Below are 14,448 nucleotides of genomic sequence, written 5' to 3' on the forward strand. Positions count from 1 at the left end.
TACTGATACTGGGTTAACCCTATATATACTGATACTGGGTTAACCCTGTTTATACTGATACTGGGTTAAACCTATTTATACTGATACTGGGTTATCCCTATTGCTGCGATGCGTAGGGTGTTTGTCTTGTTCCCCAGTGACCTGGGTTCACTGCCCTGCTGTTTGCTACAATATTAATATCATAGACTACCTGTTGAACAAAGAGACACAATAATATGAAAGGATTTTTGTATAATATCAGTAAGTGTTGATTTAGAGTTGTCTTCTGGGTTCAGCCTTGTATCTGTCTTTATCAATTGGGTGAAATGTAACTAATGACATCACAATGACATGTCCTCAGAGTTGGGAGATCACCAGTCCCAGTTTAAATCACCATGACAACCATGTCATTATTTCTCCAGAGCAGCAAGGGAATCTAGAGACTCAACCTTTGCAGAATCACAATCACCTTTATTCACCAAGTATATTTACACAGTCAGTTTACTACAGCAGGAAAATATTCCTGCAGCAACAGGAAATGTGAATTATTATGTGAATTATAATTAATGGACATTTTTGTCGGGGTTGCTACATTTTTCGTAAGGAAAACTCAAGTCTGAAATTTCTAAGTGGACTTTACAAACTTCAGAAACCTTTTTAAACCTCAGATACACTACGCGTTTTACATTTCCTGCATTGCTGGAAAGTTATTCTGCAGTGTGGGGTGATCAAATTAAGATCCTACATCTGTACACATAATTGTACATGGGGATATGTATGGGGGTCTATAACATCCAATCACAGAGGTTTACAGCAGCTGACAATTGCAACGTTGATAATAACTCAAACTGCCTTTCAGATAAAGACATTATCTCTATACAGATGTAGGATCTTAATTTGATCAACCTGTTGCAGAAATACTTAACTTGTAGTGTATTTGAGTGTAATTAAGCTTTAAAAAAGTTTTCTGAAGATGATCAATTCCACTTTTCCATTTAAAAATTGTTCATTAATTATAATCCACATAATAATTCAAATGTCCTGTTTCTGCAGGATTATTCTCCTGCTGTAGCAAACTGTCTCACATTAAGATCCAACATCCGTAGCAATATACCTCTCTCTAATGTATATGGCTCTATCAGGATATATATACCTCTCTCTAATGTATATGACTATACCAGGATATATATACCTCTCTCTAATGTATATGACTATACCAGGATATATATACCTCTCTCTAATGTATATGGCTCTGTCAGGATATATATACCTCTCTCTAATGTATATGACTATATCAGGATATATATACCTCTCTCTAATGTATATGGCTATATCAGGATATATATACCTCTCTCTAATGGCTCTATCAGGATATATATATCTCTCTCTAATGAATATGGCTATATCAGGATATATATACCTCTCTCTAATGTATATGACTATATCAGGATATATATACCTCTCTCTAATGTATATGGCTATATCAGGATATATATACCTCTCTCTAATGGCTCTATCAGGATATATATACCTCTCTCTAATGTATATGACTATATCAGGATATATATACCTCTCTCTAATGGCTCTATCAGGATATATATATACATCTCTCTAATGTATATGACTATATCAGGATATATATACCTCTCTAATGTATATGGCTATATCAGGATATATATACCTCTCTCTAATGTATATGACTCTATCAGGATATATATACCTCTCTCTAATGTATATGACTCTATCAGGATATGTATACCTCTCTCTAATGTATATGACTCTATCAGGATATATATACCTCTCTCTAATGTATATGGCTCTATCAGGATATATATACCTCTCTCTAATGTATATGGCTCTATCAGGATATATATACCTCTCTCTAATGTATATGGCTCTATCAGGATATATATACCTCTCTCTAATGTATATGGCTCTATCAGGATATATAAATCAAATCAAATCAAATCAAATTTTATTAGTCACATACACATGGTTAGCAGATGTTAATGCGAGTGTAGCGAAATGCTTGTGCTTCTAGTTCCGACAATGCAGTAATAACCAACAAGTAATCTAACCTAACAATTCCACAACTACTACCTTACACACACACACAAGTGTAAAGGGATAAAGAATATGTACATAAAGATATATGAATGAGTGGTGGTACAGAACGGCATGGCAAGATGCAGTAGATGGTATAGAGTACGGTATATACATATGAGATGAGTACTGTAGGGTATGTAAACATAAAGTGGCATAGTTTAAAGTGGCTAGTGGTACATGTATTACATAAAGATGGCAAGATGCAGTAGATGATATAGAGTACAGTATATACATATGAGATGGGTAATGTAGGGTATGTAAACATTATATTAAGTGGCATTGTTTAAAGTGGCTAGTGGTACATTTTTACATAATTTCCATCAATTCCCATTTTTAAAGTGGCTGGAGTTGAGTCAGTATGTTGGCAGCGGCCGCTAAATGTTAGTGGTGGCTGTTTAACAGTCTGATGGCCTTGAGATAGAAGCTGTTTTTCAGTCTCTCGGTCCCTGCTTTGATGCACCTGTACTGACCTCGCCTTCTGGATGATAGCGGGGTGAACAGGCAGTGGCTTGGGTGGTTGTTGTCCTTGATGATCTTTATGGCCTTCCTGTGACATCGGGTGGTGTAGGTGTCCTGGAGGGCAGGTAGTTTGCCCCCGGTGATGCGTTCTGCAGACCTCACTACCCTCTGGAGAGCCTTACGGTTGTGGGCGGAGCAGTTGCCGTACCAGGCGGTGATACAGCCCGACAGGATGCTCTCGATTGTGCATCTGTAGAAGTTTGTGAGTGCTTTTGGTGACAAGCCAAATTTCTTCAGCCTCCTGAGGTTGAAGAGGCGCTGCTGCGCCTTCTTCACAACGCTGTCTGTGTGGGTGGACCAATTCAGTTTGTCCGTGATGTGTACACCGAGGAACTTAAAACTTTCCACCTTCTCCACTACTGACCCGTCGATGTGGATAGGGGGGTGCTCCCTCTGCTGTTTCCTGAAGTCCACAATCATCTCCTTTGTTTTGTTGACGTTGAGTGTGAGGTTATTTTCCTGACACCACACTCCGAGGGCCCTCACCTCCTCCCTGTAGGCCGTCTCGTCGTTGTTGGTAATCAAGCCTACCACTGTAGTGTCATCCGCAAACTTGATGATTGAGTTGGAGGCGTGCATGGCCACGCAGTCGTGGGTGAACAGGGAGTACAGGAGAGGGCTCAGAACGCACCCTTGTGGGGCCCCAGTGTTGAGGATCAGCGGGGTGGAGATGTTGTTACCTACCCTCACCACCTGGGGGCGGCCCGTCAGGAAGTCCAGGACCCAGTTGCACAGGGCGGGGTCGAGACCCAGGGTCTCGAGCTTGATGACGAGTTTGGAGGGTACTATGGTGTTAAATGCTGAGCTGTAATCGATGAACAGCATTCTCACATGGGTATTCCTCTTGTCCAGATGGGTTAGGGCAGTGTGCAGTGTGGTTGCGATTGCGTCGTCTGTGGACCTATTGGGTCGGTAAGCAAATTGGAGTGGGTCTAGGGTGTCCGGTAGGGTGGAGGTGATATGGTCCTTGACTAGTCTCTCAAAGCACTTCATGATGACGGAAGTGAGTGCTACGGGGCGGTAGTCGTTTAGCTCAGTTACCTTAGCTTTCTTGGGAACAGGAACAATGGTGGCCCTCTTGAAGCATGTGGGAACAGCAGACTGGGATAAGGATTGATTGAATATGTCCGTAAACACACCAGCCAGCTGGTCTGCGCATGCTCTGAGGACGCGGCTGGGAATGCCGTCTGGGCCTGCAGCCTTGCGAGGGTTAACACGTTTAAATGTTTTACTCACCTCGGCTGCAGTGAAGGAGAGCCCGCAGGTTTTGGTAGGGGGCCGTGTCAGTGGCACTGTATTGTCCTCAAAGCGGGCAAAAAAGTTGTTTAGCCTGTCTGGGAGCAAGACATCCTGGTCCGCGACGGGGCTGGTTTTCTTTTTGTAATCCGTGATTGACTGTAGACCCTGCCACATACCTCTTGTGTCTGAGCTGTTGAATTGCGACTCGATTTTGTCTCTGTACTGGGACTTAGCCTGTTTGATTGCCTTGCGGAGAGAATAGCTACACTGTTTGTATTCGGTCACGCTTCCGGTCACCTTGCCCTGGTTAAAAGCAGTGGTTCGCGCTTTCAGTTTCACGCGAATGCTGCCGTCAATCCACGGTTTCTGGTTTGGGAATGTTTTAATCGTTGCTGTGGGTACGACATCGTCAATGCACTTCCTAATGAACTCGCTCACCGAATCAGCATATTCGTCAATATTGTTGTTGGACGCGATGCGGAACATATTCCAATCCGCGTGATCGAAGCAGTCTTGAAGCGTGGATTCAGATTGGTCGGACCATATACCATATATACCTCTCTCTAATGTATATGACTATATTAGAATATATATATACCTCTCTCTAATGTATATGGCTATATCAGGATATATATACCTCTCTAATGGCTCTATCAGGATATATATATACCTCTCTCTAATGTATATGTCTATATCAGGATATATATACCTCTCTCTAATGTATATGTCTATATCAGGATATATATACCTCTCTCTAATGTACATGGCTCTATCAGGATATATATACCTCTCTCTAATGTATATGGCTCTATCAGGATATATATACCTCTCTCTAATGTATATGGCTCTATCAGGATATATATACCTCTCTCTAATGTATATGGCTCTATCAGGATATATATACCTCTCTAATGTATATGACTATATCAGGATATATATACCTCTTTCTAATGTATATGACTCTATCAGGATTCACTTTTGACCGTTTGACATCTTGTATTTACTGTTGTTTAGGCTGGTTGAATGAGTTGCCTATGAAAGCTACTTCATCTGCAAGAAAACAGGCGGCTGCACCAGTGACTGTAAGTTATGTGATTTCCTCATATGAAATTAAAAGTATGTTTGTAGCCTACGCAGTTACAAAATGGCTGTTGAAACTCTAACACATACTTCTCTGTAACATTAAATAGATGTGTTGGTATGTAGGAAAGACAGGCAGACTCTCGTACTGTAGGTCTAGGCTACCTACAAACTATTATAAGGTTAGGTCGACGTCAGACATTCAATAGTCAGAGTAGGTTGGAGCTATGATCAGTGTTGTTGACAAACCTGATGGTCTCTGTGAACTGATCTGAACAGGTTTAGACTGGTCATCTATGATATGTAGGTTATATACAGTACATTCTCTGTCCTGCTACTGGTAGGACTATAACATTATGTGAACTGACCTGAACAGGTTTAGGCTGGTCATCTATGATATGTAGGCTACAGCCGAGGTATAGACCTTGATCTGCATATTACTAACAACCCTCTACTATACATTATAACCTAGTCTACTTTACATAATATAACATCTACATATAACTAACAACCCACTACTATACATTATAACCTAGTCTACTTTACATAATATAACATCTACATATCACTAACAACCCACTATTATACATTATAACCTAGTCTACTTTACATAATATAACATCTACATATCACTAACAACCCACTACTATACATTATAACCTAGTCTACTTTACATAATATAACATCTACATATCACCAACAACCCACTACTATACATTATAACCTAGTCTACTTTACATACTATAACATCTACATATCACTAACAACCCACTACTATACATTATAACCTAGCCTACTTTACATAATATAACATCTACATATCACCAACAACCCACTACTATACATTATAACCTAGTCTACTTTACATAATATAACATCTACATATCACTAACAACCCACTATTATACATTATAACCTAGTCTACTTTACATAATATAACATCTACATATCACTAACAACCCACTATTATACATTATAACCTAGTCTACTTTACATAATATAACATCTACATATCACTAACAACCCACTACTATACATTATAACCTAGTCTACTTTACATAATATAACATCTACATATCACTAACAACCCACTACTATACATTATAACCTAGTCTACTTTAGATAATATAACATCTACATATCACTAACAACCCACTACTATACATTATAACCTAATCTACTTTACATAATATAAAATCTCTTACTTGTTGTAAATAAACTTTTTGAATGGATCAATGATTTCCCCCCCCAGATCAATCATGTCCGTTTTATCCCTTCTGTCTACATTCTCAGATACGTTTAGAAAATAACAGATTGAAAGACAATAAATAGCCTACTTTTAATTCACACAAATAATTGTGAGACATGGCCTTGTGTTGCTGTACTGTCTATAACTACCTTAACAAACAGTGACTTATTATTATAATTATTATTATTATTATTATTATTATTATTGTTGCTGTACTGTCTATAACAACCTTAAAAACAGTGACTTATTATTATTATTATTATTGTTATTGTTGCTGTACTGTCTATAACTACCTTAACAAACAGTGACTTATTATTATTATTATTATTATTGCTGTACTGTCTATAACTACCTTAACAAACAGTGACTTATTATTATTATTATTATTGTTATTGTTGCTGTACTGTCTATAACTACCTTAACAAACAGTGACTTATTATTATTATTATTATTATTGCTGTACTGTCTATAACTACCTTAACAAACAGTGACTTATTATTATTATTATTATTATTATTGTTGTTGCTGTACTGTCTAGAACTACCTTAACAAACAGTGACTTATTATTATTATTATTATTGTTGTTGTACTGTCTATAACTACCTTAACAAACAGTGATTTATTATTATTATTATTATTATTGACAGTTACCATGGAGATGAAATGTCACAATTACATGTTTATGTGATGCATTAAATCACCTGACTGTTTCTATGTCTGTTAGTAAATGTTTCATAAGAGATCATTAATAAATGACAACAATTGACATTAAATAATTACTGTGTTAACCACAACCATCATGCTGGATCTCTGTTTAGGGGTCAGTGCTCTAAAATGAGTCTCTCTGGGGAGAGAGAGGAGGGGGGCCCTGCCTCTAAAATGAGTCTCTCTGGGGAGAGAGAGGAGGGGGGCCCTGCCTCTAAAATGAGTCTCTCTGGGGAGAGAGAGGAGGGGGGCCCTGCCTCTAAAATGAGTCTCTCTGGGGAGAGAGAGGAGGGGGGCCCTGCCTCTAAAATGAGTCTCTCTGGGAAGAGAGAGGAGGGGGGTCCTGCCTCTAAAATGAGTCTCTCTGGGGAGAGAGAGGAGGGGGGCCCTGCCTCTAAAATGAGTCTCTCTGGGGAACATGACACCAAAGCTAAGAGGTGAGATGACAATTTTTGAGAGAGTTTATTTCCAAAATGCATCACATTTGTTTTTTAATCAGAAATGGTACCTTCAATATTACTGTTCTCAGATTATCAGTTAATAGATTCTAGATGGGTATATCTTTATTAAATTATTAATACTATTATTACTGTCCTCTTTCAAGATGTGGCAGATTTAAACAGCCAGAATACATTTTTGAAATAAGATGATTTACTTTTTTACGACATCTCATTTCTAAATGGCTGCTGGGTAATTTGATATGTATCGAAATGTTCATTCGTAGACATTGAATTGAGTGAACGCTGCGCAGGTTCACTGAGTTACAAACCAGACGGACAGGTCTAGCTCATTGATTTGTAGATCTGACTCAGTTGCTACCTCAGATTATGAGCCTAGCAGGTGTTGTGAATGAGTTATGTAGTACCCACAGAAGGCCACAGGGAGAAGCAAGAGAGATATAAACCCATACTGATTTTTTGCCTTAAAACCCCTAAACCAAACAATCAATCAAATGTATTTATAAAGCCCTTTTTACATCAGCAGATGTCACAAAGTGCTGTACAGAAACTCTAAACCTACGTATACCTATTTTAGCCTTAACCCTTAACCCTAATTCCAGGGTAGGGTAGCCTAGAACACTTCTAGAAACTATTTTAGTACTAAATAGCATTTTGATTATTTTGTTAATCAAAACCTGTCTAAGCATTTTGCTTTTATTGTTTTGTTATTTTATTATATTTATTATTGCAAGGCAGAACACTTGATAAACAAGACATGTTTTTCAAATGTGGTTTGAACTGGGTGACCTCGTAACATCTATATGAAAGTCCAGCAATTGGCGTAGGATAGGTGGGGCAGGTTTGAGATCTAAGGAATTAATGATAAAAATACACTTTATTTTTCAGCTGCCTCACCAATGTCTGTACATTAATCAATAACTTGAATTGCTAAATATGTCCAATAGATGGCAGTATAAGACCATGAAGCATCAGTTATAGGCTACAAGCAGCAATATGATGGACATAAAATAGCATACAACCACAGACTATATGTCCCATGATTTTCTAAAATGGTCACTAATTACTTTAGTTAGCTATATATCTCGTATTAGGGCTGTGTTGCTTTTGGGAGAGCAAATATAGAGAGCAAAAAATAGTGATTATAGCAGGTATTGAACACCGGGTAAATAATCACTAGTCAGAACCTCAACCTCAGTATACATTCATTATAAAACACATCTTAATATCTGATATTGTGAGTAAACAACCTCGGAATAGAAAAGACAAGAGTGCGTCTTCCAGCCCACCAATAAATTACATAATTCAACCCTCCCGGTTAGTGAATTTACCTCAACATGCCCCTGGAGAAGGCAGAGTAACGACACCGGCCTTTTAGCGGGGCTGACAGGCTGACTACAACGCTGGCGTCGCTAAATTAATTTAGTTATTAAAAATGACACACTGCTCGCACGCTGACGAGCGTCTGGAAGTCAGTTCTATTTGTGACGCAGTTCGCGCTGGTTTATAGAAGCAGGTACCCACGTGCCATCTCCTCATTGGTTTATAGAAGCAGGTACCCACGTGCCATCTCCTCATTGGTTTATAGAAGCAGGTACCCACGTGCCATCTCCTCATTGGTTTATAGAAGCAGGTACCCACGTGCCATCTCCTCATTGGTTTATAGAAGCAGGTACCCACGTGCCATCTCCTCATTGGTTTATAGAAGCAGGTACCCACGTGCCATCTCCTCATTGGTTTATAGAAGCAGGTACCCACGTGCCATCTCCTCATTGGTTTATAGAAGCAGGTACCCACGTTCCATCTCCTCATTGGTTTATAGAAGCAGGTACCCATGTGCCATCTCCTCATTGGTTTATAGAAGCAGGTACCCACGTGCCATCTCCTCATTGGTTTATAGAAGCAGGTACCCACGTGCCATCTCCTCATTTAGCAATAAAATATAAACATAACTTAACATAACCATAACTTCTTTAAACAATAGAAGCTAATTTACAAACATTTCTGAAAATGGATATATAGCGTTTTGGAATGAAACTCTTCTTATATTTCCCCATCTGAGCTCAGAGTAGATGAGAGATGTAATGTTTGTCTCTGTTGTGTTGAAGACCAATCAAGCAGGAGAGACCAGCCTCCCCTGTACCCAGCTGTGTGTCCATGAAGAGTGACCGGTCTATGCGTCAACCTATACACTTTAGAGAGGGAGACTTTTCTACTGAACAAAGGTAAGAAGAACTCATGGGTCATGGTCAGTGAGTTAAACAACACTGTCTCTAGTCATTTCTCCTCTCCCATTTTAAATTTACATTTAAGTCATTTAGCAGACGCTCTTATCCAGAGCGACTTACAAATTGGAAAGTTCATACATATTCATCCTGGTCCCCCCGTGGGGAATGAACCCACAACCCTGGCGTTGCAAGCGCCATGCTCTACCAACTGAGCCACACGAGACCACTTATTTTTGTTTTCATAATGATAGGCTAATCAATTGTCCATTTTCATAGTCCTAAAACAATATTAAACAAACACAACATTGTGTGTGTGTGTGTGTGTGTGTGTGTGTGTGTGTGTGTGTGTGTGTGTGTGTGTGTGTGTGTGTGTGTGTGTGTGTGTGTACTCCCTGGATGAGGAGATGTAATCTCATGTTTTGTCCACAGAAACCAACAGGAGAGATCAGAGTCAGAGATTCTCAGTGGTCAGTCTTCCCAGAGTCATCAAACAGACCTGGCCTCCATATTCAGTGTATGTGGTCCTGTTATGTACATTTGTTTTTGTTAACCTCAAGTAAAGTTGATCTGTCAATCATTAATTAATGTGTTAATGAGAAAGCATTTTGTCTCTTGCTTAACTCATTTACTTTATTTATTTCAGTTGCTTGAAGAGAAAATTATGACATTTGTGAAGAACGAGCTGAAGATGTTCAAGAGGATTCTTAGTCCAGAACTCCCAGAAGGCTTTGAGAGTCAGAAGCAGCAAGTGGTGGATGCTGAAGATGAGAAGCAGGAGAGCAGTGCCAGAGAGGGGGCTCTGAAGATCACACTGCACGTCCTGAGGAAAATGAACCAGAAGGAGCTTGCTGACACACTGGAGAAATGTAAGATCTGTCTGCCTCATGTTGAATGCTGTTTTATAACATTTAAAAGCTGTAGCTAAAGTACAGCTAAAGTAGCTGTGTAACTCAATGATATTGTTGCAGCCTTAACTAGAGGTCGACCGATTATGATTTCTCAACGCAGATACCGATACCGATTATTGGACGACCAAAAAAGCCGATACAATTTTTTTACATTTACTTGTAATAATGACAATTACAACAATACTGAATGAACACTTATTTTAACTTAATATAATACATCAATAAAGTCAATCTTGCCTCAAGTAAATAATGAAACATGTTCAATTTGGTTTAAATAATGCAAAAACAAAGTGTTGGAGAAGAAAGTAAAAGTGCAATATGTGCCATGTAAAAAAGCTAACGTTTAAGTTCCTTGCTCAGAACATGAGAACATATGAAAGCTGGTGGTTCCTTTTAACATGCGTCTTCAATATTCCCAGGTAAGAAGTTTTAGGTTGTACTTATGGGAATTATAGGACTATTTCCCTCTATACCATTTGTATTTCATTAACCTTTGACTATTGGATGTTCTTATAGGCACTTTAGTATTGCCAGTGTAACAGTATAGCTTCCGTCCCTCTCCTCGCTCCTCCCTGGGCTCGAACCAGGAACACAACGACAACAGCCACCCTCGAAGCAGCGTTACCCATGCAGAGCAAGGGGAACAACCACTCCAAGGCTCAGAGCGAGTGACGTTTGAAACGCTATTAGCGCGCGCTAACTAGCTAGCCATTTCACTTCGGTTACACCAGCCTCATCTCGGGAGTTGATAGGCTTGAAGTCATAAACAGCGCAATGCTTGACGCACAACGAAGAGCTGCTGGCAAAACGCACGAAAGTGCTGTTTGAATGAATGTTTACGCGCCTGCTTCTGCCTACCACCACTCAGTCAGATACTTAGATACTTAGATGCTTGTATGCTCAGTCAGATTATATATATTATCTAGCAGGACACGCTAGATAATATCTAGTAATATCATCAACCATGTGTAGTTAACTAGTGGTTATGATTGATTGACTGTTTTTTATAAGATAAGTTTAATGCTAGCTAGCAACTTACCTTGGCTTACTGCATTCGCGTAACAGGCAGTCTCCTTGTGGAGTGCAATGAGAGAGAGGCAGGTCGTTATTGCGTTGGACTAGTTAACCTGAAGGTTGCAAGATTGGATCCCCCGAGCTGACAATGTGAAAATCTGTCATTCTGCCCCTGAACGAGGCAGTTAACCCACCGTTTCTAGGCCGTCATTGAAAATAAGAATGTGTTCTTAACTGACTTGCCTAGTTAAATAAAGAATAAAAAAATAAAACATCGGTGTCCAAAAATACCGATTTCCGATTGTTATGAAAACTTGAAATCAAGGCCCTAATTAATCGGCCATTCCGATGAATCGGTCGACCTCTAGCCTGAACACAACACCTAGTGACCTCATCAAGTAGCAGCAGGGATGTGTTGTGGTGATTAATTTAGAGAGAGAGAGACAACATTAATAATACCATCAATAATACCAATAATAATATAATCAGTCACACCAGTCTGTCATGCATTATGAAAACATTTACACATTTATAGTCAGTTAAGAAAATAAATTATTATAATGTAAAACTTTATAACAGTCTTACAATACTGTAGGCATTAAAATAGACGTAATATTAATATCCTCTGTGTTATTTCTAGATTCAGATGAGCTTGCTGTGATTTGCCAACGTGAACTCAAATCTAATCTAAAGAAGAAGTTTCAATGTGTATTTGAGGGGATCGCTAAACAAGGAAACCCAACACTTCTCAATAAGATCTACACAGAGCTCTACATCACAGAGGGTGGAACAGGAGAGGTCAATAATGAACATGAGCTGAGACAGATTGAGACAACAACCAGGAAACAAGCAAGACCAGAGACTGCAATCAAATGTAACGACATCTTCAAACCCTTAACTGGACAAGACAAACTTATCAGAACTGTGCTGACAAAGGGAGTCGCTGGCATTGGAAAAACAGTCTCTGTGCAGAAGTTCATTCTGGACTGGGCTGAAGGAAAAGCAAATCAGGATGTCCAATTTGTATTTTCATTCCCTTTTCGGGAGCTGAATTTGATGAAAGAGGACAAACACACTTTCATTGAACTTCTCAATCACTTCTCAATGGAAACCAAACAATCAAGAATCTCCATCTACAACAAGTACAAAGTTCTGTTCATCTTTGATGGTCTGGATGAGTGCCGACTGCCCCTAGACTTCCAGAAGAACAAGATCTGTTGGGACGTCACAGAGTCAACCTCCGTGGATGTTCTGCTGACAAATCTCATCAAGGGAAATCTGCTTCCCTCTGCTCTCCTCTGGATTACTACCCGACCTGCAGCAGCCAATAAGATCCCTTCAGGGTGTGTTGACCATGTGACAGAGGTACGAGGGTTCAATGACCCACAGAAGGAGGAGTACTTCAGGAAGAGATTCAGTGATGAGGACCTGGCCAGCAGAATCATCTCACACATAAAGACATCAAGGAACCTCCACATCATGTGTCACATTCCAGTCTTCTGTTGGATTTCTGCAATAGTCCTTGAACACATGCTGGAACATAAGAGAGAAGAGATGCCCAAGACTCTGACTGAGATGTACACACACCTTGTGGAGTTTCATACCAAACAGAAGAATGAAAAGTATCTTGAGAAAGAAGAGACAGGTCCACACTGGAGTAAAGAGAGCATTATGTCACTGGGAAAACTGGCTTTTCAACAGCTTGTGAATGGCAATCTGATTTTCTATGAAGAAGACCTGAAAGAGGCTGGTATTGATGTCAATGAAGCCTCAGTGTACTCAGGATTGTGCACACAGCTCTTTAAAGAGGAATGTGTGCTGTACCAGGACAAGGTGTACTGCTTTGTTCATCTGAGCATTCAGGAGTTTCTGGCTGCTGTATATGTGTTCCTCTCATTCATCAACAACAATGACAATCTAATGGACAAACTGCAAACAAACAACAAGTCTGAAATTACTTTCTACAAGAGTGCTGTGGATAAAGCCTTACAAAGTCAGACGGGAAACCTGGACCTTTTCCTCCGCTTCCTTCTGGGCCTCTCACTGGAGTCCAATCAGAAGCACTTACGAGGTCTACTGACAAAGACAAGAAGCAGCTCACAGACCCATGAAGAAACAGTCAAGTACATCAAGGAGAAGATCGGGGAGAATCCCTCTCCAGAGAGGAGCATCAATCTGTTCCACTGTCTGAATGAACTGAATGACCATTCTCTAGTGGAGGAGATCCAAAGCTACCTGAGATCAGGAAGTCTCTCAAAACCCAACCTGTCACCTGCACAGTGGTCAGCTCTGGTCTTTGTGTTGCTGACTTCAGAAAAGGAGCTGGATGTGTTTGACCTGAAGAAATACTCCAGATCAGAGGAAGGTCTTCTGAGGCTGCTGCCAGTGGTCAAAGCCTCCAGAGTTGCTCTGTAAGTAAATAAAATGACATTTAAGATCTAATCATCAGGAAGAAATATTCACTTTAGAGAACAATATGTGTTATAATATGTATATAATTTAACAGTGTGTTTGTGAAGTCAAGTTGATCTCTTTGTCAGCCTGTCAGGCTGTGGAGTCACAGAGGAAGGCTGTGCTTCTCTGGTCTCAGCTCTGGAGTCAAACCCCTCACACCTGAGAGAGCTGGACCTGAGTAACAATGACCTGAAGGATTCAGGAGTGAAGCTGCTCTCTGCTGGACTGGGGAATCCCCACTGTAAACTGGAGACTCTGAGGTCAGTATTCCTGTAGTTGGTCAACAAGTGATAACTGTTCACCAGATCCACATGTGTTTACCAGACACACATAGTCCACACCATATGTGTTTGGACAGTGAGGTTTACAGTTTTAAATGTGGTGCTATTCTCCAACATTTTTTATTTGAGATCGAATGTTTAATATTAGGTGACAGTACAGAATGTCACCTTTTATTTCAGGGTATTTTCATACATATCTGTTTAACCGTTTAGATATGAAGGCACTTT

The 14,448-nt window shown here is 39.7% G+C and overlaps 2 protein-coding genes across 2 annotated transcripts in view; one reads left to right on the plus strand and one right to left on the minus strand.

The window, feature by feature from the left end:
- LOC129867869 (NACHT, LRR and PYD domains-containing protein 12-like) overlaps positions 1 to 14,448 on the minus strand; it is a 222,679-nt gene that overhangs the window by 34,827 nt on the left and 173,404 nt on the right. The gene's annotated exons all lie outside the window — the stretch shown is intronic.
- LOC129868523 (NLR family CARD domain-containing protein 3-like) overlaps positions 4,873 to 14,448 on the plus strand; it is a 55,829-nt gene continuing 46,253 nt past the window's right edge. Inside the window, exons 1-3 of the mRNA XM_055942590.1 lie at positions 4,873 to 4,925; positions 6,991 to 7,314; positions 9,444 to 9,560. Of these exons, the coding sequence (XP_055798565.1) occupies positions 7,007 to 7,314; positions 9,444 to 9,560 (425 nt within the window). The 5' untranslated portion in view covers positions 4,873 to 4,925; positions 6,991 to 7,006. The remainder of the gene's footprint in view (positions 4,926 to 6,990; positions 7,315 to 9,443; positions 9,561 to 14,448) is intronic.

Source organism: Salvelinus fontinalis, chromosome 2, assembly GCF_029448725.1.
Source record: "Salvelinus fontinalis isolate EN_2023a chromosome 2, ASM2944872v1, whole genome shotgun sequence".
Classification (NCBI taxonomy): Eukaryota; Metazoa; Chordata; class Actinopteri; order Salmoniformes; family Salmonidae; genus Salvelinus; species Salvelinus fontinalis.